The sequence below is a fragment of the Anser anser genome (assembly GCF_964211835.1).
Source record: "Anser anser genome assembly, chromosome: 6".
In the NCBI taxonomy this organism is placed as follows: Eukaryota; Metazoa; Chordata; class Aves; order Anseriformes; family Anatidae; genus Anser; species Anser anser.
Window position 1 is genome coordinate 4,955,242 of NC_139726.1, and position 25,462 is coordinate 4,980,703.

The 25,462-nt window shown below is 38.9% G+C and overlaps 1 protein-coding gene across 4 annotated transcripts in view; it reads right to left on the reverse strand.

Moving 5' to 3' along the window:
- The window catches only part of LOC310901419 (uncharacterized protein), a 48,742-nt gene extending 25,764 nt beyond the window's left edge, over positions 1 to 22,978 (reverse strand). Inside the window, exons 1-2 of one of the 4 annotated variants that reach the window (XR_014585796.1) lie at positions 22,949 to 22,977; positions 13,151 to 13,205 (exon numbers count right to left, since the gene is read on the reverse strand). Coding sequence is in view for 3 of the 4 variants with exons in the window: in XM_083840929.1 (XP_083697055.1) it covers positions 22,847 to 22,917 (71 nt within the window). In the remaining variant the exon portion in view is untranslated. Of the gene's footprint in view, positions 1 to 8,602; positions 9,718 to 13,150; positions 13,206 to 22,846 lie in introns of those variants that run through there. The other 3 variants (XM_083840931.1, XM_083840929.1, XM_083840930.1) reach the window with 3 other exon arrangements.
- Positions 22,979 to 25,462: the final 2,484 nt, after the last annotated feature.

The window sequence follows — 25,462 nt, forward strand, 5'->3', positions numbered from 1 at the left end:
AGAATTCAAGATCTTGGCTTGTCATATTCATTTTTCATTAAAAAACTAACTGCGAACATTAAACATCTCCCTAGTTTCATTTTTCAATATGCAAATTACAGTTCCATGCCTATAAGTAGCAGTATAAAGATGCAGCTTTGCACCATGCAGGTACAAGAAAGAGATAATTTTAACACCAAATGATTATGATTAAAAATCTACCTATCAGCAGCCCAGTTGGTCTGGTCTAACAGACAATGGATGAAGGATTTTGAAAGAACAAAAAGGAATGCATCACAATGTGGAAGAATAAGTGGTTAGCTCTATGAGTTAATGTAGCTTGGGAATAGACCATCTTTCCACCTTAAGGGTGGAAGAAACTGCTCCTTCCCCCTTTGTATTCCAAACCTACAGGGACTAAAACGTTTTCAATTTGCAATCATTTCCCCTCCCCATCCATCTACTCCAACTCTTTGTTGCTGGCCAGACCATAAAGCTATGGATAAATACATATTTATTCAATTTATAAGAATGAATCCAACTCTTGCACAATGATTTTGATTTTCTTCATGTATGCTAGTAGAATTGACTATGTACTACTTGGACTACCTTGTCCCTCACCTCAAGTCATGCATGTGAAGGTGGATTGGTGCAAGACAGGTAAGAGCTTCTGTAGAGAAAAAAGCCAGCCACATGGGGAAATTTTTTTCACCTACAACATTTTCTCTTCCATGAAACCCCAAAGAGGGTATTAACCCCAAAGAGTGTATTAGTTCGATTAGACCAAAGTAAAACGAGTGAGAGTCCTCACTTCAGGGTCCACGTTCACTCGCAAGGAGCAACAAAACAACCCTGCAGTCTGTGACATTCTGGCTCGAAGGGGCCTCTCCCCCCTCCATCATCTTGTGTAGCTTAGTGAGTGGAAAAGCAAAATGTTTTGTTGATTCTGTTTTACTGATAAATGAAGCAGTGTTATGGCTTTGGTGAAGGAAAGATACTGAAAGAACCTCAGCCAGGGGCTGGTAAGGATACAGATGCAACTGTATGCTGGTGATGTGACAGAAAGGACCAAAAGGCCCATCAAGTCACTGTTTGGCCTCTGACCACCACCTGCAGTGCAGTCATGGGTGGGAAGCAGCTAAACTGCAGTTCTGGTAGGCCAGAGACCCTCCTTGGGTACAAGAGAAAAGCAGGGCGGTTTGTTCCAGAGACAGAACACAAAGTACTGATTTCTCCTAAAAGCTGTGCACAACAGGAACAGGAGGCTAATTGGCAAACAGGGCTGCAGCAAGGAGCTTCTGAGAAGGATTTTAAGGAGGAAGAGAAGAGCCAGCTAAGCGTACAGAATAAGCTGATACTAATAGCTGGGTAAAACAGATACAGGGAGCAGAAGTGTTTTAAATTTGAGCTGCTGCTGCAACTGGATTTCCGGCACCACTTCATTCGCTTCCCCCACAAGGTTGCCACCCTAAATATCCATTAGGTTACACTGTGCTAGGAGATTCATCTCCCAGGATCATTAGGCATCTCTCAGTTGAGTTTTCCAATTAAAAAAATTGGAGTTACAATTTAGTGGCATAGCTGCAGTTACTGAAATATCTGTCTCTGCTGGCTGAGGGACTCCAAGGTGGGGAAGGAAGGAGAGAGGAACAGCCACAGCAAACAGACACAGGAACGGAAGAGGCTTACATCAATACAAGCATCCAGAAAGAGGGAAGGGTGGTGTGTTAGCAGAGACCATTTCACTGCACTCTTATTTCATACTTTAATGAGTGAAGAAATCTAGTTCAGTACAGGATCAGGACTGAAAGTTCACCTCCCCTCATCCCTCCTGCTGTACATTCCAGTCAGTTCTTTCCATGTGTGCTACAGATAACTGGGTATTACCTGCATAAAACCAACATACTTGCATGCTAGATGCAGACCAAACACATAGCTTGAGCACTCTGTAAGAAGCAAAGCAAAGCCAAAACATCTCACTGTAAGGAGCAATTACATTACACAGCACCACACAAAGCAGGCTGTCACACTAACTCACAGGATGATTTTTCACACTTTGTATATGCTGATTCATGCTAAGGACCTGTGTGAATTTTTCTTACACAACCAGTTCAACATCTAAAATGATGCCTTTTTTTTTAAAGTATATCAAAGGATAGTTATGACCAAACTTCAGATGGATTTGCCTGTCAAAAGTCTTGAAGGACACCATTATTCCTGCACACCCTGAATTGGCACCCCTGGGCCTTTCAGAGAAGCAAGGAAATGAAGTGAAAAGAATTGTTGGCTGAAAATCTGAAGATGTAAACATTCACAAAACAATTGTATTCATAATTTCAAAGGAAAAAAACATAATGAAGAAAGCGTACATTAAGAAAAGGAAATGTCAGCAAATTTGGAGTAGTCAAGACAGTCCCTGGGGATAAACTCAAAGAAGATACAGGAAAGCTGGTAGTTAAAGGATAGAAAGAACACAATATCAAATAATCTTGATTCAGATAAAATACAAGTAGAGATTCAGTATCTCTAAACAATCCAGATAATCAAGAGGGAATTGTATTTAAAGTGGAATTGCACTGAAAGTGGAAATACAGTTAAGGCAAAGTGTAAAAGAATAGCACAAGTATGTAGCCATTGAATTGAAAAGAGAGAAACAGAAAACAAGTTATAACTAGCTATTAATGTAAATAAAAAATCTATAGGTGCATTTTCCATAACAGAAGATAAATCAAGTTTTGTTTTAATCAAATAGAAGCAAACGAATAAAAGCTCAAGTATCTACAGCTGTTCTGAATTCAGTTTTTACTAAAAAGGTTAGTTGTTTAAGTACCTGTCTCTAATTAATTTTAACTAGGCGATAAATGTGTAGGACAGGAAGAGAAGGACAGGTTGAAGCATATTCAAGTTAGATGCAGTCAAGTTTTAGGAACTTGATGAAATGCACTTTCAAGTACTCAAGGAATTAACTTAAGCCATCTAAGAACCATTAGTAATTATCTTTGAGAACTGAGGACAGAGAAATCCTGGGGGACCTGGGAAGGGCAAACAGCACCAACTCTCAGCAGAGGAGATGGAAGGAGTGCCCAAAGATTTAAAGATCAGACCTACTGGCAAGTGTATTAGAACAGTGCTTAAAACTGAGACCAAAATGTGAAGATAGGCTACATGGATTTCTTGAGAACAAATTAGGCCAGTCACCAAACACAGGCATTACTAATAATGGTGGAGACATGCAAAGTTGCAGGCGTGCACCAATAAGGCTTCTGATATCTAGAAAATAAATTTTCATCAGTTTCATAAGAAAACTCAAGAATTACAACCTAAATCAAGTTATGAAGTGTATAGACAGATGGTTTTAAAATAGTGTTTAAAGCTGTTACATTCAATCTGAAGAAATGGGGAGATGTTTTCAGGGGTCTTCTCTAGACTTTGTTCTGCTTGTATTTTCATCTGGGGTTGTAGATGAGGCTGTACTTCATCATAAGACTGATAGATGTGTTTTAGCAAGAGATGCACATTTTCACAAACACAATTGTCTGAATGGTCCCATAGCAGTAAGCCAATAACGGAGCACTATTTTGCTAGAGGACTGGGAACAGTTATTTTAAGTTGGAGACATTCTGTAAAGGTTGTTTTGCTTTAAATGCTGCATGTAGTTACTGTGCTCAGCAAGTCTAATGTTACCTCCTGCTTCTGAAAGAAACCTAGCAGCAGAGCCATGCACTGAAGTGACAATGCTGAAGACAGATAGAAAAAGATGAGGATTTATCAGCTGAGATAAGGGGCTTTGGCTTCCTCATTAGTTACAGTCACTGTGGCTGAACACCTGCATAGCTTCTTCCTCTGGACCAGCAGGGACAAAGCTAGCTGCAAATTGCTAGGAATGTTGCATTTATCATCAGTTCCAATTCACTTCTAACCTAAGCAGTAGTAATACAGTTGTAGTTATACCCCATGCAGGAGGAAATATAACAGTCGTAATAAAGAAACCATTTGGATCAAACTGTTGTGGAAAGGCCGTATTCCAGAAATCTGAAATAGAAAGTGTTTCATAGGAGATTTTAGCCCCCACCATAACTGAAAAAGCAGTGCAACACTCTCTGTACTGGAATATCTTTTAAGAACCGTACCATAAGGACAAGTTAGCCCAGCTGAGAAGCAGGGCATGTTACTTGGGTGACATTCCGATCTTGCATGCCAATCTTACTCAAGACCACTTAGAGCGGAAAATATTCAGTCCCTTTTGTTACCTCACCATCTTTATGAACTCCCCCATGAAATCAACATACCTCTTAAATCTGAAACTTCACAAGAAAAATCACAAGTAGCAGGAGATCAACTAAAGAGAGCAACTAAAAAAGGTAAAGACATGACTGTCTTTCCTCAGCAAAAATACGCTATTATCTCAGAGCCTTTGTAATAAAAATAAAAAAACACCAGTGAAGTTTGAATGGATCAGTGTTGCATAAGATCTACAGAAGTTTTTCCCGGCATCTGCAGTGTTCAAAACGGACTGGGCACATCTTTTCCATTACAAAGGTCTCAAAGACCATATTATCCATAATATGACTTGACCCAGAAGAATATTAATGCAAGGAATGCATGTCTTGACAGTGGTACTGAAGATAAAACATAGCATGATACAGTGAACAAAATGTTGATATAATAATTACATATTTATCAAAAAGTTGCTGAGGTCTTGCATATTGAGCTAAATTACATTCACACAGAGGTACATGAAGAACAGCATGAAAGGAGTTCATCCCCACTTGTGTTCTTCCACATGCTTTGACTCTAGCATGAGGACCAGGAGGCATAAAGTAACAGCATAAACAACCGAAAAAAAGAATAGATAAGATGAACACTATTGCTTTTCCTCCTGTCCTCCCAGAATTCATTCTCAGCAAGCCAATGGGAGTGAGAGTGCACAACATTTGGAAACAGAACAGCAGGGGAATGAACAGGTTTGTTTCTTGACTTCTCAGAGTACTTTCTGCAAGTTCTTTCTACATGTGAAATTAAGGTTTTCCCAAATTTGGAGTAATAACATGAATGATTTTTTTCTTTAAAAGATTGGCAAGTTGAGAGGTTAATTATCTAAAGATTCATTGAACCTCTGACTCCATAGAACAGTTCGTTATTTTCCTAAAATGAACTTTTCCACCCCCCCCCATCACTCCCTGCACCAGTGATTGGTCATTACAGCATCTTTCAATCTTAATGAGACTAAACTTCTAATGTAAAACACAGGCAGTGTTCTCCCTCACTTCCTCACAAATACCGCAGCTCTAATATAAGGCAGCAAGACAGGTCACCATCATTTTTTTGTCCAAGTAACAAAGTATTTCAAAGCCTTATCCCCCAGGTATTGCATATACAGACACACATGCATAGATCCTGCTGTGCACTGAGACTTGAAGTTACAATACAACAGTAAAGGTATATTTTTCCTTCAAAGTCCATTTATAATCCCCCACTAACACTTAGAGAGCTGTGCAAACCTATTAAGAAAGATGAATATACTTCCCCCCTGGGCATAGCCTTGAATTACAAACCAAGAAGGGCTACAGAGGTCTGACACCTAGAAGAAAACCTTGAAAAATCTGTATTTCTAATGGAGATGCACCTGCTTCTCACTCAGCAGTGAGTACAGTACAGTGTTACACTCACCTCTGCTGCTATCATTATGCAGATATACTCTCTGTGGTAAAAGATAAATGCTAATGATATTTAAAATCCATTTATAAATCAGCCCTTTTGGGATCTCCCTCCCCATCTGTATCCATTTACTTGGTTGAAGATCTGTCCACAGTACTCAGACATCCTTCTGTTGAAAAGTCATGTAGACATTTATTCAAGGACCAGAGATCTTCAGCAGGTTTCCAAGTTACTTTGGTATTTGTCATTTTTTAAGTGTTTTCTTGATAAACAATAGTCATAATGAAACATACTTTGGGAAACAGAAAAAAGTCCACTGACAGTTACTCATCCCCCCATCCACCTGCCAGGAAAGGGAACAGGAAAAGTTATTAGCTTTTCATAGCCTCAAAACCATTCTTAAAAGCATTCTTTGTGGTTGCCTCTCACCTCCAAAACTACAGATCACTCAAGGCCAGGTTGTGATACTCCTTGTGAAAGCTCCTAAAGAGCTTTAAAGCCCAGTGGTGTCAAACGCCTGCTGAAGCACAAGCGTGGGCACTCAATGGGAATGACAATTTGTCCTTTAAAGGTTAAAAAAATGAAAGAACACATTGAAGTTACTTCATACAGAAGGCACGTATGATTGCATTGGATTTCATATCTGTGGGAGAAATACACTTATCAAAACCAGCTCCTCACTTGCTTTTAAGAACATTGTGAAATAATTCTTGCCACTGTCTCCTCCTGCACAGTATCATTGCATAGACTGAAACAGGGAGAAGCAGATGCAGAATTAAATGTAATTTGTCCTACTTAAGGAATTTTTTTTTCCTGAATTAACTCTCAAGAAATCCCATTTTTCCACCTGTTACCCATTGACTGACTTGCTCAAATGTTGTCACAGAACCTTATTTCTTCACTTGAAAGAGGGTAATTTCCAACTGACATACTGCCATACTGTTTTGCCATAAGAACAGCCAAATATGCATAACTGTTTCCAAAATGCTGAAGACGTTCTCTTGCATTGAAGCTTCTGGCACTGAAGAAGCATTCTGGCACTGGCATTGAAGCTTCCCACTGTAGCACGGGAAATCTTCCTTTCCCCTCCTAATCTGGACTAATTTATAAGAAATTCTTAACACATGGGAAATCTAATTTTGAAACAGTCATTTACAGGTAACTTCTGAAAGTAACCCATTGCACAAGATATATTCATGTACAGGCAGAAGACAATTTATTAAGATGTAGCAGGTAGCACTGTTATACAACTACTACAAGGATAGGTGGTAACTATTTTTGCCCTTTTGATATTTAAGGATTCTTTAGGTTCATCTGAGATGTCCAGGCAGGTGGTGGCCAGAAATCTCATTTGTTCTCCACCATATACAAATCAACCCCACGGCACATGCTCACCACCGAGGAATATCTAACCTACAGCCTGCCTGAAAATGGATTTGTACATCTTGGCAAATTCAAAAAGCCTCACAAGTACAGGAATTATTATACATTTATGCCCCAGATATGTTGCACTCACTGCAGATGACTCACCATACATCCAATCAAATCCTGCTGCCCAGGAACTCAGAGAAGGCAAAGTAACTACTTCACCTTGCTACAGATACACCCCAGGTCTGCCTTCATTTAGCACTGACCTGTCTTTATTTCTGTAGCCCCTACTAGGCTGGTGAGTCTGCCCCACACTCTCACCACCAATGGATACCAGAACTGCAATGTGGGTTTGTGACAGTCCTAGATTTCAACCTAAATTAGCCCACCATACTCAGCTGCTGAAGGAAAGAACGCTACCACAAGTAGCTAGACACAACAAGTTGAATACTGACAGGTGTTCTTTTCCACTGGAGAAAAAATCTAAGAAATACCATGCTTGGGGTTTCAGGCTCTCATCAGAATTCAACACAATACCAACACCTCTAGGTAAAACAAACATTGCACAGGAAAGCAAGAGGTGGTGAAGAAACAAATGAAGCACTGAGCGAAACAAGTTTTTTTTTTAAACACTGTACTTAATTCACTCTCCTTTGTTTCTCAAGCACTTGCCTTTCACCACTGCCCAGCTCAAGATGAGTTACTGACATATGGCTCTCCTGGAGCAGGTCAAGCCACGCATGCATACAGCTGTGTGTCAAAGCACAAATGTCTCATGTTGGCTCACAACCTTGCAACTAAATACAATTGGCTTTTTCAGAGGACAAAAGGAAAGGGTACTGGAACCTCAGGGGAATCATTTGCAAAGAAGAAATGAAGAGTTTCCTGAAACAAATACTAGTAGCAACTGCAGACTCTCATTACTTATTTGCCTCTTGGCTTTGTTTGATCAACCAGAGAAGTGTACAAAACATGAGAGGAGTGCAGGACTTGCTGCAGCTTTCTAGCCATCCCTTTTGCAATGGAGTTCAACCATTTGATTACTCTCTGTGGTTTAAGGATGAACTTTGTTCTAAACTATTAGTCCATGGCAATGGACTAAGTAGTTGATCTTTTCAATGAAAAATTGATTACACAAAAGTTTGGCACAGAACTGAAATAGTGCAGATATTAATTGGTTTTTAAGCAGGGAAAAATGATTAGTCATTGAAAGTTCTAAGTTCTGATTTGAAATAAAGTTCCATATTTCAATGAATAAAAAATTCAGCTTTATTGCTTTTCACAAAGGTTGGCTTTATGGTGTTTTTTTTTTTTTAAGAGATTTGGATACTGAAAAGGGAAAATTGGAAATCAAAAGATTTTTCTGGAAACACAACTTTCCTACTTTGTTGGTATTTGCTCCATAAAATTAATGCATAACAATAATTCAATATAGAGACTGCCAGGTCTACACTGTCAAAAATTTCATGCAAAAACTTCCGCATTACAGTTTTTAATTGTTACATCAGCTTTTCCTTAATCTAAAACAAACAAGCCAACCAAACTCCCCAAACCAACCCAAACCCCAGCAGCATTCAAGGCCGATACCCAGGCATACATGTCTGCATGCAGAAGAGAGGCCACATTTCTGCTCTGACCCGCCATCCCAGGTAATTCCACCATTCCAGGCAGACTCACACGCCTTCTGTTATGTCCCAGGCAGTTAACTAAACCTGTTATTGCTTCCTGTCAATCCCCTGACAGCAGCCATTAGCACAGCTCATTGAAATGTTGCACTGAATACACATTTTCCCTTCTGACCAGAGGTGCACAAGCAAACCTAGTTTTGTATATGATGCAAAACCCATTCTGCTTACCGGCTGAGCAAAAGGAGCTCAATTTTCATCTCATCTCACCTGGACATTTCCACCAGTGAAATGCAAAAAGCTGCTATCTAAGGGAAATAGGCTATACCTACTGAGAACTTGTTTTTCCCATGTGTAACCATCCAGAAGAGCCAAGTTATGCACAATGAGCATGGCTGGATTCATAAGCTCACATTTGGAGTTCAAAGGCAAAGCAGACCAAAGCAGAATGTGGGAAGAAAAAAGTGGGGAAGAAAAAGAACAAAAATTGCTGGCTGTAATCTGGAAAAAGGACAAGATAGAAGAATTTTTCCTCAGATGTTCATGAGGAATACGACAGCTATCCTAGCATGCAAACACCACACAGGGCAGAAGCAAAGGAAGTATTTACCTCTTCTTGTTATTTAAGAGATTCATGCTGTCCAATGCAGAGGAAACTGCAGTCAAGCTCATGGTGAACAGATTTCAAAGATTTCATTCAGAAAGATACAGTAAAAATAAGAACAGTATGTACAAGCACATACATACTCTGGAAGACAGGAGGTGAACATCATGGTAAGGTAGTTTCCTGACCTAATAGCTAGAAGTGCAACATGTTTCTTTCACTACAGGTAGCAGATACCAACAATATCATCCAAAACATAACCTCACTTCTGATGGTGATTTGAGACACTACAGCTTTTAAGTATTTGTCATTAAATTCATTATCTCAGAGGAAGCAAGCTTAACAACTAACTTTTCAAAGTTTCTGCACGCTACAGAAACAGACAAGTGAAAACTAAAACTCTACAGCCTATCAGCAGCTAGAAGGAAAAAAATCTTTAATGAGACAGAGGAAAAAGAGCCAGGAGTGGGATGCACCCACTGAACATTGCAGGAAAATAATGAAATGGGTACTCACTGTTTGTGTACAAGCACTGAAGAGTAAACATCAGCATCCTGCCAGGGAGGCAAACAGCTCCCGTTCTGTTTGTGAAGGTCTCACGCAGCCAAGGATGCTAACAGGTTAAATGGTCGCATCTAGGACGCTTTCCATCTGAACAAGTGTACTCTTAAGGGAAGTGTCAATATTTCGTGGAGGACCAACAAGTTCAAGTGGTATTGAAATGCATCTCAAATGAATCAAGTGTAATGAACTTGGCTAATGGGTTTGTAAGCATTTGAAATTGTGCTCATTGTTGTTATTGTTAAGCTTGGATGCAAGAAGAGCAATCAAACTGCTTTATCTGGAGGAATACGGGGACAAGTGTAACCAAGGCACTTAATGAATGCTGGCAAAACATCTTTGTTCCCAAATGACTTGAATTCATTTCTTGCATACATATGGATTTTCAAAGTGTTTCACCTTGAAGTGGAAAGCTGCAAGCCGAGGAGTCACGAACTACTATTTGTATTGAAAATACCTTGAAACAGGGCCTAGGGGGCTGAAGAGAAACTGTCCACCACAACACAGTTTCTAAACTTGGTGCTTAAGGTTTCAGAACAGCAGAGACCACACACCTTTTACAGACAAATAGGACTGCTGAGATTACTTGTTTCTGCAGCTTCAGAGACAGTGTCTAATAGCTGTCAGTGTAGGTGAAAATGCCTTCCGGGGATGAGAAATCACTTCTGTGGAAGTGCTTTTCCTCCTATTTCTGGCACCTCCGATGCAAGACCCATGTGGCCTGAGTGCTGGCTTTGGGAAACATCCCCAAAGTGAACACTTTCCACATTTTTTTTTTTAAAACCAGTGCTCATTAAATTGTGACTAATGACTCCAATACACTACTGCAGATCTTAAGACATGAACAAAATAAAAAAATCACTTTACTTGGCTAGCCAATATATTTCAGACCCCTGCATAATCAGTACTCTACTTGGCTGTTGCCCAGGAGCCCTCTCAGGAAAGCTATAGATTTCTGAAGTCTCCTCCATAACCACTAGATAAAATGGGAAGTTTCAAACCAAGAAACAATGTTGATTTTATGATTTTCTTTTTAAAGCAGTTACCCCCTACCTTTGAACAGAAAATATGGCAGTAAAAATAGATTGAAATGAAGGCTAATATTGTTTAAGCATTCAGGAACCCTGCAAAAAAAATCATGGAGGAAAAGCATAAAACATAGTAAGAGGAGAAAGGTAAGAAGTCACTTTTATATTTTTCCTCACATATGGGTAGAAATTGCTATGTGCTTAAATCAGTGACACATATAACCATGTATTCAGCTACAGTTCTTACTTGCAGGTCTCCAAGTAACACTTAAAGAATGTGAATTACTCTGTGCTCCAAAGACAATAGATTCTCTCCTGTATATCTTGGAAAGGGAAATTTTCATATTATATTTGTAGTTGGTACCATACAGTGAGGATTATCCACTCCTTTGAGATAATACTCACCACATTGTCACTGACCACTGATGCCTGAATAAAGCTGTAGAAAAACTGTTTTGTTTTTTACATTATAGAAGTTAAAGGGCCATCAACCATCATAAAATTTTGTGACAAAGTATTTAAAGAAATGAAGGAAATATGAGTTATGCACTCTGACATGAACATAATTTATACTTGGCAATAAGTTAATAGGTGACTTAGGAATCTACTATTAATAGGAGTCTATTATTGCCTATTTCTTGAAACTCATTTTAGACAAATATATGCCACAATTCACTCACATATGGAGCTTCGACACTTCGTGTTAAAGATTCTTCAACAGCATCTCTTCAGGTCTTGCTTTGTGATGTATGACATTAACACAGATCTCAATGTGACATACCTCTTAGCCGTTCATGCAATTTTACACACACCTAGATTACTGTGTTGTGTTATAGCTTGTGTATTCTCTCATTTAGAGGTTATGAGATGTAAACATTCCCTGTGGCTAAGTGCTTGTAATTAAATACAGTGCTGAAGAAGCAGCTAATTACAAAATGTTTTGATGATAGCTGTGTAATACCTAATAACCTTCACAGTGAAACAGCTGTGAAGAAAATACTAGATTTGTTAACATTTTCCAGCAGTGCTCCATGAATATCATGTTTACATGACTGCCGGCACTAAGGACCAGATGTGACAGGCATTAGCTCAGGGGCTTTCGGGGAAATCACAAGAGCTTGAGTGGATTTGGGGCCAGTCACTGGGGCTAAGTGTCACCTAGCCCCACCCAGGACCCCATTTCAAATGCACACGTCCCCTTATGGCACACCTGGGCTTGGATATCTTAACTTGGACACCAAAGTAACAGAAAAGGAGATATTCAGACAAAAGCTGCTTACTACCTCCTTGTGAGAAGCTTGCATCTCAGGATATACGTGCTTTGGAGCAGCGTGTGTATTGTCTCCCCTTTGCTCTATACTCTACAGGGAACCTCAAAGCAAAGTCTGGGATTTCTGGTTTCAACTCTTGGACCAGAAACTAAAAGGTAGCATTTACAGCATAAGTATAGTGACCATAACTCATGTACCCAAAACCTAGCTATTTTCTTTTGTAGCAAATCAGCCCCCAACAGTTACTGGGACTCTGCAGCTTACCAAAGTCATGAATGGGCTCATAATAAAAAAACATCACATTTTTCCGTGCTTCAAAAGCGCAATCAGTTTTTGCAAACCACAGAAGTCAAACAGATCACTATAAGGGACAGATTGTAAACAAATTTCAACTTCATATGCACATGGAAAATGAGGACAATGCAAAATCAATAGCAATATACTTACTAATATGAGTCTTAGCCACAGGCTGCAACATGGAATGCAATATACATAAGATAAACACTTACAATGCAACACAGTTCAATAAAATGATAGATATTCCAAAAATAAAGTGTCCCCAAAGAAACAGAAAACATAATATCTGCCCTAAGAAAAGAAAATACTTGTAGTCTCAGTAATCAGTATACAATGATTTATGCCTTCAAGGCTAGCTTTGTAACAAAAAGTGTTTCTGAAAAAAAGTAAAGTTCTTCATATACCAAAGTCCCTCAGATAGGCCAGGCATCCCTGATCTACTTGCCAGAGGTAATGACCAGCAATACTTGCAGGGAGATGTTCTCCTCCTGGATGGGGGCTGCCTTTGGGGCTGTATTAGACAGAAAGCTCAGTAACCTCCTGTGACCATAGGAGAGGAACCCATGGGGAGGAAAGGAGTAGATCTAAATAAAGCCCAAGCTCCCACTTTGTGGCAATGAACTTTTCAAAATGGGATAACATCGTCCTCATAACACAGTGCTTTCCAAAATTAAACAATGTAAACGTAAAATAAAAACATTTTAAATGGAATTTCCATTTCCCAAAACTTCAGGTTTTTGTACTTCCTGCACTTCTTACCTCTCATTACTGTGGGACAAATTTCTTACAGCATTGACAAGGTTTCATCTGATTGCTGCATGAAAAGACAACACAAATCAGTCCTCACTATCCTGTTTAACAATCATCTGATTTTTAAAATAATTCCATATTGCATGTGATTTGCAGGAGAGAATCAGTTTGATGGCTGTCTCACAATACATCAAATCATTCAAAACTTACCTTCAAAACACCTAGCTGGACTTGTTGCACCAGAATAGACCAACTACTTTATACATATTCATATCCAAAGCCAATCTTTATCATTTGCCTGTTGGAAGGAGCCAGAAATTAGGAAGGTGGCAAAATAAGGAAACAGTGATTTTTTCTTCTTAATTCAGAGGCACCTGCACACATTGAAGTTCAGTCCAGTTAAATGCAGGTGCTAAGGATGTGGTTTAGTTGCTCCTTTTTTTCCCCATCTTGCTGGGTTACTTGCTTTAATTCTGTCTCCACAGTGACTTTCACAATCTAATGACACCTTGCAGATCCAAGTCAAGAACTAAAACAGAACATGGCCAAGCTTCCTTGAGCACCGTCTTATAGTGCTCAAAACTACAATTTCCCAATAAAAATAGAGAAAGCTGTTTCTTCATATAATTATTCTGAAGAATAAGATTTCTGTGGCTGTAAGATTTTTATTACCAAAGAACATATTTTTGGCCAGCAAAAGTTTCTTGAACTTGAATGAGTGAGTACTATTTTTCATTATGTTAATTTAAGTGGTAAAAGGGTTTCCTGACTGACACTAATTGATGGTCCCCTCCTGGGGCTTAATTGACTTGAGTTTGTCTCTGTAAACCTGCACTGTTAATCAGCTCCTTACCCACTCTGAAAAATGTTTGCAGCTGAAATGTCAGTGGGGGTTACAGACAGACAACATTGATTTTAAGTAAGGGTACTTTTGAACACTCCAGTTGTGGTATTTCATTAAATTAATGTTTGCCTAAGCTTGCTCTAAAGAAGAAAGAGATAGTTTTGAATTCATTTACTGTTAGAATTTTGTTGTTTTGTAAGCATTTCATTTAGGTAAGTGTTTCCTTTTATCTATTGCAAATCAGTAGGCTTAGATGACTAGATGTTAAATACTGTTTTAAAACATACAGAATTAGCTAAGATATAAAGCCATCCTGTTCCTCAAAGGAAAAGTCATCCTTTTGACAGCTACATCCACAATATTCATGCAGTGATTCTATATTCTGAAAATGAGGGGAAAATTGTCTTGTTAGAGATTGGACAATATCCTTTCTTCCACAATAGAACCAGTATTGAATATTTCCTGAAGTTTTAGTCTACATCAAAAGTGGCTATTAAGAACCTTCGTATAAATCTTTCTGACATTATGCAAGTTACGTTTCTCCCAAGTCCTAGAGACATTTCTTCAAGGAGTGTTTGTTTTAGGACTCCACAATCCTCTGACAACACTTCCACCTTCATGATTCATACTGAATTACCACAATCCTGTGCCAGTGTTTGCAGGGACAATATCCAACAGTAAAGACATCATAAAAGCTATGAAATAACTTGAAATAGGCATTAAAATGTTCATGTGTATGTGTCAACTCTTAAACTATACCCAGTATTGAATTGCCCTGGCACCTGCCCTTTGATTTAAGTACTTGGTATTTTGATTTAGAAAGTCACTTTAAAAAACACTTACTATAGTCATAGACCTTTCCCCAGCTACCAGTAATAGTTCCACCTTCTCATTTTAAAAGACACCCTATACTCATATCAGTTCACCAATTTCTTAGGAAATCCTGTGTAATCACACTATAAGCCATTACTTATTAGTAGTAGGGCTACTATTATTATAAACATCCAAGATGGGCAATAGTCACTGAAAATTTGTTTCCTTCTTATAACGCATATAAAAGTGACCTCATAGCTTTGTTTTTTAATGAAAAAGGGTAAGTAGAAAAGTATTTGATTTTATTTGCTGATTACAGTAATTTTCCACTATCAGTGTCAAAGCAATGGTTAAAAACAGTTTTAAAGAATAGAAAAGTGATTTATGAAGCATAACCAGTTATTTTATTCCTCTTTGCAAATAGTGGAGATCCTTGGTAGAAATAAGAATTGCTGAGCAATGACATTGTAGGTGACACACAGGCAGAGAAACTACAAGTTAGGAGGATTATTTCTTTTCAGAGTTTAATTCTCAAAAGATGTTTGGGAAAATAAGGTTATTTATAGCTGTTTTGCTTTCAATTATGCAAAACTAATCCACAAGATATCTTCAGGATGTGACTTTTCCTATTGCCCTTAGTTATTGGCCAGGCTCCCAGCTTTTGGTCCATCAGTGTAGAATTGCTGTCCTGCAGCCCTGACAAAAGCAATCCTGCTCTACTGATATACGCTCATAACGCTGAGCATTCTACCGACCCTCTATGCTGACTACATTGCTCCTCTTTGCATTCCTCTACTCACTACCTTTTATAAACCCATCAAATGTTAAGTTGCATTTATCAGAACATCCACTTTAATATCCCTCCTGGTATATCAAGAGCTTAGCCTTTTCCCATTCAACATCAGTTCCCACCAACCAGCATGGTTTAAACCATTTAACCATCCAAGGTTATTAAAACTATTACCCTAATGCTATCTTTTATTCTTGGAAGAACACTTTAGAAATACCTGTAAAGGTACTTCATTATTCCTCCTCAAAACTCTTCATAACTCATCTACTGTGAAGTACTTTGGAACAGCAACCCGATGTCGGAGGGAGTTTTGCCCTGTGTTTGTACACAGCTTGCCATATGGTCATGGAAGCTATATACAAATTGATAATAAAGTGGTATTTGGTAAGTTCACAAAATGCTGAACCATCTCCAATTTTAATAATATATACCTTAGTGGAAAACAGTAGTAAACATGCTTAAATCTGTTTTTATATAGATGTATATAAATTACTGGAATAAAAAAAACACATAGCAGTTTAACTACTACATCAGCTGAAAAAATCTGATGTCCTAAAAACAGCAACATGAATGGCCTTTAAATTGTTAAATGGTTTTGACAGGGAATGTTAAATACATGAAGATATGCATACAATGTACACTGAGTTATTTTAGCTCAAGTTTGTTTCCTAAGCAGTCAGAACTAGCAGGTTGCTTTGAATTCACTAGTCATAACAGGCTGACCCAATTTATACAAGCACACTTCAAGTCTCCAGAACCATTTTTCACATCTTTCATTGAACATCTTTTTCTATTTGATGGCTGTATTGTTTAACCAGTCTTATGTGAAAAGGCAAAATATACTATCAGGATATATTCTTAAAGTTAAACTGAGGGAAGGAAAGATAGAAAAGATTAAGAGGGTTCATGAAAACTTTTGATTATGAACTACTCCACAGTATATAAAGCTCTCACAGATGAAATTAAACACTTCACTCTTCAGAGAGACGCAACAATATATTTATTGATATAATGTAGTGATCTAACAAAGCTTAAACATAAATAAGACAGCAACTTAACAAGATTGAAGATAAGGTACACTTGATTTTTCTCTGCATAGAGGACAGGGTAGGTCAGAAGTGTTAGTGAGAGCCTCTGTCTGAGTCACAAGGTTCAGAGTGGACACTTGCTTTTTAAACTCCTTGAACCAAAGAAGTAAGGCTAAGTGCAGCTAAATCTACTCCTAGTCCTAGACTTGGTCAATATTTTTTGTCTAAAAATTTCTATGCGCACAAGTGATCTAAAGATGTAGTCTTAGTGACACTTACAGAGCTTAGCCAGCTGTTAATCACTTCCCCACGATCTGTTGCAGCAAGGAATCTTCCACAAGGAATAAGGGATCTCTGCAGTTGGCATGACCTAGAGAGGTGGTCCTACTCAATGTGTTCAGATAGGCAAACAGCTATCAAAGCCATTTCCTATTTCTTCATTTTTGCTTTTCTTGCCCACTTGATACTCTGTCCAGTGTCCTTTCTTCCCCCTCTTGCATGATACAAAATATATAAAATACATAATATGCCCTTCACTGTTACATCAAATCAATTCTGTTAGTGTTGAATAACAAACCACTGAGAAATAATTATACTGTTCTTAAATACAAGAAGAGTAGTTATAAAGCAAATTACAGTCTGGATAAAGAATGAGTCATGTGCTTACCCTAGCAAGTTAGAGTCATATGGTGAAAGCTGCCATAAGGATTTCTGCTTTATGAAATATTGCTGATGTATAACCCTGTCTTTGGAAGCTGCCATGCAAAAGAATTTATAACTATTGTAAGAAACGTAGCATGTGTAATGAAGTGCATGATAGTGAGATTTTAATAGTTGTGACAGGATAAAATTGTTTGCTAATTTACATGCCATGAACCACACTATCAGGCTCTAGGGATCTTTTTATGCTAACGTCATTTAGGATAAACCAAAATGTGATTCCAAATTAAAAAATACAGACACAGCTCAAAACAGTTAACTGTCTGTAATAAACACATCAAGAATTTAACTAGAAGTGACAAAAACTAGCAGAAAATAAGTCCATAAGGAAACCCTAGATTGTTATTAGGTTATTTTATACAGCCCAAAACTGACCTCGTGAATTTGTATATTCAATACCATATGGTTATCATGCAGTAGTACAACCTTCAAGCGTTTATACAGGCTATTATTGATAAAAAATGGATTTCAATAGGAGTTTGAGCTCATTTCCGAAGACTTGGGTTATCAAAAATAGAAGGCTCAGATTTTAAGCAAGTCATTTCACCATGTAGTTCTAATATTAGCTACATGCTTAATTAAACAAATGAAAACTCCCATTTCCATTGGCTAATAGCTAGTTATTGTGAATTATACAGATCTACACTGCTTTTCTAGACATCCTAGTTTCTACTAGAAGAGTTACAGTTTATCATCTGGCTGGTCTAATTAACTTGCTCTTTCTGCTCAGATACTGTAGTTGTCACAACTCAGTTAATTAGGCATATGCAAACAGTCGTGTTCTAAGTTGGCATCTTCTGAATTACAGAGTGTTGGCTGACTATCAGAACTTTTTCAGGATGAACACTTTACACCTGTATCCCCAAGTTACTACTGAAACATCTAGTGGCAGGTAATTGTAGCCTTGTGGGAGGCTTTCAAGCCTATCTTGACATAATCAATAAATTGTGATCCATGGAGAACATGTAGGGTACTGGAAATAAGCATTTGTCAGGTCCATGCTTTCTTTTCCACTTGCTATGCTGCATACATTTTCACAAGGACTTATTGCCCCTGAAGTTTTGCTAACAAGCAGCAAACAAACCCTTACCAATCAGCTCATGCTACCAGAACACACAGAGGGAACTTTGTTCTCCTGAAAACAAAACGCTTCTATTAGTTAGACTGATTAAGACAGTCAAGGCATGGTTTTCCTTTCTCAGTTTCACAGGTTCTCAGGTTGTCCCTGATTCTCTTCTAAAAATTTACCCTTACTATTTTATTAGAGAAAGTAAAACTAGGTAGTCATGATAAACTACTTGACCCTTCAGAGGTAACACCTGCCTTCCCATGCACCTTTGTAGAAAAAAGTAATCTCTTGTAGGTTTTCAGTGATACTGAAGAGAAACACTTATCTGCTTTCAGACCTCCTCCTTCCCTGGTTTTATCTGTATTAACACACAGGTAAAGGAGATTCAACACATACTACATAGTTCCTTGTGCAAAAGAAATCCCTTGAATTAAAAAAATAATAAAATCAGAAAAGAAACAGAGCTAACTGAGGTCTCTGAGCTGAGCTTGCCGTGTACTGTGTCTGTGAAGTCTAGAAGGAAAAAAACATTCTGGGACATTCTTGCTAAGCACCACTATCAAATTGTGTCACCACATTACTGTATTATGTTTCAGCTTTTAAAATATAAGCAGCAGCTCAAAACCCCATGTATTTTGCTTTTTTCTTATACTTCAGGAAGTGACAGATATAATCAATTGTGTTTTTTGATATTAGGAGTTGCCCGTGTAAAGTGCTGCCAAGGAAGACTCACCATCAAGAAATAAACCCACAAATACATGGTTGCTTGGTTTTGGTAGACAGAGGCCCTTTGTTAAGTCTAAGAAAAGCATGAAGTAGAACTACAACTAATTATGTACTGATAAATGAAACAAAGCCAAAAGAAATTCTATCTTGGGAGTGAGTGTTTTCAGAAATAGTAGCTTCTGAATCTGTTTTAAGCTTTGACCACTGTGGACAGTTATAGTAATTAAATCTAGAATACAAAAATGCATGGAAAAGAAAAGCAGCATGCATTTCTGACAGAGCTGTTTCACAACTGAATATTCTGGCCCAACTCTTCCCATCAGACATATTCAGTGCCTTCTTTATTCCAGTAATAATATTTGGGTTGCTACACAGCCAGCAAGACTGACAAGATAAATCAGTCAACAGTCAGTCCCACAGAAAAAAAGAAGTTTCTCTATCAGTAATGTGTACCAGCCTAGAACATACAAGAGAAGAATATAGAGATTGGTTCAGGGGGTGAATAGGGAATTGAACATTTCAGTGGCTGCACGAGCTGAGGTCAACCCCAGGTCCTCAAGAAGCCACATCCTGGTAAAAACAAGTACAATTATTTTACTAAGTGGACATGATTAGAAAGCTAGGTTTGTTATCAGCCAGTTAAGACCCAAGACTGAAAGAATCGCCTCTTGCAACCAAGAAGTGTATATAATGATATTTTGAAAACAGCATTGAATAATCCATGAGATGTTCTGACAAGTTTGCCTTACATCAACAATCAATTGGCAGGAATCTCATTAAAACACCACTCCCTTTTTATAGTCCCAGAAAAAATCTTTGTTAAAAATTGTAGGGTTTCTGATTCCTCTATCTAAAAAGTGAGGCTGTACAACCTTTTGATACATGGATTAAAGGTAAAGAAACAAACTACTTCACTAAACATACTAGGCTCACCATTGCCAAGGGAAGAGACCTTGGATGCTCTGTTTAAGCCTAGAGTTGATTACTTCTCAGACAAAAGGTGTTCACACTGGGGAAAACTACTTTGCTTTAATATCAAGTTGCTGTTGGGCATCTCTATAATACTGTGCTGTGTCTACAGTGCCTCCAATAAATATAATAAAAAGTAGTAATGCACTGCCATGCTACACTATGACCTCAGAAGTGTAACAGGTGGGGAGTACCAGAATCTTAGAGATGGGGAAAGCAACACAAGAACAGAGGAAATAAAACCAGCTCTGCTTTAAGCCTGTCAGCCAATGAAAGGAATTTACAGACAGAAAAAGAATCAGTATGCATTTAAAAAAAATGCAAGAAATTATTGTGAGGGACACCTGAGCTGGAAGAAAAAAAGCTAAGACTGCAGTGACTTTTTAACTCCCCACTAAGGTGCTGTACAAAGATATTGGACAGTTGGAGGAGATAAAATTAATCAATTTTAAGTTACAACAGCCACTGCAATGGCACTACAAGAGCTAAAACACATCACCTGACTCTCTCAATCAAGGCTAGAGAAGCTACTCCTTGTGCCCAGTAAGATTATATTTACTCTTCCTGGGTCTACCTGGCCTGGTCTTCCCACTTTTTTGGTTTATGTTGTGTTTGTCTTTACAGAGGGTGATTTTCATGGAGCTAAGCCACAAATATTGGAGGGAAGAGTTACTGTCTGTTCATAAGCAGCATGCCATAACTAAATAGGTATCAAGGTTGCAATATGACCGAGTGTCAATAGCTGACACTGAATTGTGATAATAGAGGCAGAATTGCATAAAGGAAGTTCTCCTCACTCTTCAATTAGATTATTTCACCTGTCTTATTCAAGGTTTTCTTTATAAAAAAAGAGAAAGCCTTAGAGTTCTGACTCATCTGACATATGACAAGGAAAATAAGAACACGATGCAGCAAGCAAAAAGAAGGCCTGTAACTCCAGCTCTGTCCCCAAAATCTGTAGGATCTGGAGTAGTCTGTTTCCCTTTGTGCTTCTAGGGAGCAGATTCCCCTTGCACATATCCCAGACCAAGCAGACATTCTGGGGATATAAATAAAGTACACAAAACTCAAACTCCAGTTTGTGGCAACCCAAGTAATCCCACATTATTATATTTATGACAAAAAAAGTATAATTCCAGGGAGATTATGAAAAATAGTGGCAGTTACCCTAAAAAGGCATCAAATCTCTCCAAGTGCCATCCTTACTGGCATTTTTTTAATTTCACAACATCAGGTTTCTGTACTTTTAATTGACTTTTTTTTTTCAGTTGAAGCAATCAGACATTGATTCTACTAATAACAGCAACACAAAAATACAACTTTCTGAAAAAAATAAACAAAAAAGCTTTCCCCAAATGTGCCCTCAGAAACTTAACTTTCAGTAATGATGCTTATGCTGTTTCATATTTTCAGCGTTGCTCAGCCTCTTTTGTCGGAGCCAGGTGTCTACATGAAGGGACCAGACCTTCAAAAGCAATTAATAACTCATACCTTCACTCAATGAATATTCTAGGAGCTCTGAAAATCTGTTCTCCTCCTTTTCAAAGTTTAACTATGATTTCATTTAAAAAGAAAATAATGCAAATAGAAGGAATATATTGGTGGCAGGCTTGCAGCCACAAACTACTAAAACCTGAAGGAGACCTGCTATCACAGCCAGAGGAAGCCTGGAGACTCTCCATGAGATGGGGCCATGGGGTACAGCTTCTCTTTTTTCTTCTTCACCTCTGGCCCCAGGTGGTGTTGCAGCTTACAAGAACCAGCCAGAGAATTTGAGAGGACCTGCTGCATGTCAGAGCACTTGGCACAGGATCTCTTCTAAGTGAGGGACCTGTAACTAGATGGATCAGCAGGAACACTAAAAATATTCTGTTTCTTTTGGCAGGTTCTTGTCCGCAACTAAGAAATATATTTGGAACTACTTAAAGGGTAAAAGTTCCTACAAAATTTCTAAGGATTAATCAGGAATTTCAGAGTGCTCTTAAAGGGTTTAAGCATTCTTTAAGCACCTTTACTCCTAAGCACTGGAAAGTGATGAAGCATATTCAATACACCTACCTCCACAGTGGAGGGGGAGTTCATCCCTATTACTGTGAGCCAAGTCCAAGTTCAGCTAGCCAAGCAAGTAGCTGTAGATCTCCACAATGTGAATATATATACGTGCATGTCTTTTGGGGAAATTTGCTGCAAGACATACATATCAACTAAGCAGTTCTTAGTGGAAAAATTCATTCATTCCAACTGCCCTTACATTTATCTAGCTAAATGAAGTTTTATAGCAAAAAGACTGGCACAGACAGTTTCTCTGCTAAACACAAACATGGCAGACAAGGTAGGAGTAACTTTTGATTTATTTTTTTTTTAAAGAAGCATCTTTAAAGATTAGATCAGGTTCAGTAGGAGGCAACAGAAAGCACCCATACAGCAGTATCTGCAGAGGTTTGCCTGGATGAATTCATTATCACTTGGCAAACTAAACACTTTCCTCAGGAAAATTTTCATCCTTTAGAGTTTTTGATTTAAAAACTACTTAGTTGATGCAGCTTCTTCACAAGTCTATCTTTCTTAAAAGCACCTCTGGCAAAAAGTAGAGGATAAAGGCAGAGCAGAGCCAAGTGACCAAGGCTCTACATGCAGCTGATGCCTACATGCAGCAGCCTGCTGTATTCCAGTCAACACCCTCAGGAGATGAGGGAAACCTTGACTGTGAAGCCCTTGGCTAGCCACAGCTTGGAAGAAAACTTACCTTACAGTAAGGAACAGGGGGAAAGACACTAAAACAAGCAAACTCACTGTATTGCCAGATACAAGACTCATGCAGCTTCTCCAGTAACATACACACACCTACCTCCCTGCTGGCCCCAGGCACATTCTTATCCCTCCCCCAGCAGTCTCCCTCAGCTTTCCTCCCTTGCTCTTAAGTGCTCTTCCTTGTGATTAGATATGTAATTCCTCACACCTGGGCTGTAAAGCAGCCTGGTTTACCCTACCCTCTAAGGACACACAAAATTAAGTATATGCTACGCTGTAATCTGTCTCAGGCTGCCACTGCTTGCACCCTGAGTACAAGTTGGAAAGACAAGACACACCTGTTGAAAGCCCTAAAAATGTTGGATTATGAATGCTGAGTAATGAATAGAGTCTTGGATCTCTTCTAAGAATAAAACTGATGGGAAAATTAACCAACTAGTGGGAATTTCTTAACTGTGTTACATATGTTGTGTAAATTGAAGTGAAGATGAGCTTCCTAACTTGGGAGTTAGGGATCTGAGGCAGATATGCAGATTCCGGCACCTCAGAAAGAGAGGAGATCTGGAGAGCAGTAACTGTATTTATCCCATTTCTTACTGCACTGGGAAGTGCATTAGAAGAACCCAGGCTCCTAATGGGGAAGGTCCTCGGGGCTGTCCCTGCATCTGTCTGTCACAGCAGCATCTCGTGGGTGCCTGGAGGAGCAGCCTGTCACCATCGTGGGCATCATGGACAATTCTGAAGTCATCTGCAATTCACTGATGCTATTGATATTGTGAAATCCTGGTAGGGGTTCTGAGCAACTCTGGGACATCCGATGTGCTCTTGGAGATAAGTGTTTGTTTTCTGCCAGTTGCTGCCTGCAAGGAGGTCTTGCAGGTGGTAGTCACAGGAAGAACCCTACTCCTCTAGTGACAGGGCGCTCAAACCTCTGCAGAGGCACCACCGGGCACCCACCGGCCTGTTCCAAGCCAGTGGGGTCTGTTTTTGGACACCTGGCTCCACGGAGCAGAACTGCATAGATTAGGTCTGGCTAAAAGCAGAGGCAAGAGCACATAGGGAAAGTTTATGTGGCTTAGATGAGTGTGAATTCCAGAGAAGGTGAACCTAAATAAATATCATATAACTTATTTCCTTCCAAGAATGTATTTTTTGGCCACTTACTGATCAGTTAATCCTCTTTTTTTATTCTTCTCCCTTTGGTAAAATTCCCAAGTTATTACAGGTGATATCCAGGGACACAATATCCACAGCTCCACTGTAGTATGTTTTACTGCTTCCAATAAAACTTGTACAAAGTTTACAAGCTGAACTTGAATTGTGCCCTTACTGGAAGCATCTTGGACCCTTTGGTTCTGCATTTTCATCCCACAAGACGAAGATTATCCTCAGAACTATCTGAATGACAAATGAACCCTTTGCATCATTTCTCTTGCTTCTCCTTTTCATAATTTCTCTCACATTTTTCCTTCACAATGTCCCAAGCTTTTCTCTTTATATATCTCTCAAATTTTGGCATATGTGTATACTTCAGCATGGGCTTGCCTTGAATTGCTAATATCATATGCTATACATGCTTTCCATCTTGCTGGAGTGAATGTGGTAAAAGAACAGAATGCATTTCTCTGAGATGTCATGTAACATAAGATATGCAAATTGTCTCTGATTGGGAAGAGGAGATTATTTTTCCTGTCAAATACATATGCTTTATGTACACTGCCTGTTAGAACGATGTTCAACAAACATTTGATTTTTAAAGGCTGGAGTATTCTGAAAGTGAGTTTTGCATGGGAAATCTTCATCTGCAAGAAGAAAAATGAAAGTACTGCACAGCGTATTCTGTTATCAGGGTTAAACATGGGGCACAAGAAGGGTCTGAGGGGAAGCAAGCAACAGAGACTGCCAAGTTTGTCTACACAACGCTGGGCTTGCGCTTTTTTTCTCGACCTGTGTGGTGGGACAAGGGGAGGGAAAACGCGCAGCACCAGTGCCAGCCTCGGCACCAGCGCTAAGAGGAGGGAGGGACCATTGTTGGGACACGGTGGCTCTGTGCAGGCTCTGTGATATCCATAGGATTTAGCCAATCTGTTCCTGCAGATGGCCGTTTTATGCATGATTTACCTGGCTCGATGCAGCTCCTGCTCCCACACCAGCGCTGCCAGCTCACGGGTTGGAAAGCGGCAGTGTCCCACATCCATTCAGCCTGCTACTGCCCCAACACAGCGAGGGCAAGGCCTCTGGGGTTTTGGTCTGCTTTGTTTTATTTTGTTTTGTTTTGTTTTGTTTTCCTGAGTTATTCTCTATAGCTCTGAATCTTTGCAGCAGAATTTGTCTTTTTTTTTGTCTTTTCCTGCTGAAGATTACAAGTAAACAAAGGAAGCAAAACACAAAAAAATGTTCTTTGAGCCAGACACTGGGACAGCACATACACTTGTCATCCCTCCATGAAGCACTGGCTATTAAAGCTGTAATATTTCCACTATATCTCAACGGCAGTGTAACAAGACTGACTCTGAGTGAGTGCATGCATCTGACCTTCTGTGAGCATTTTCAATATACTTCAAAATATCATATTATTTACCAGTTGTGGGAAAGTGTTCTTTAGTAAGTA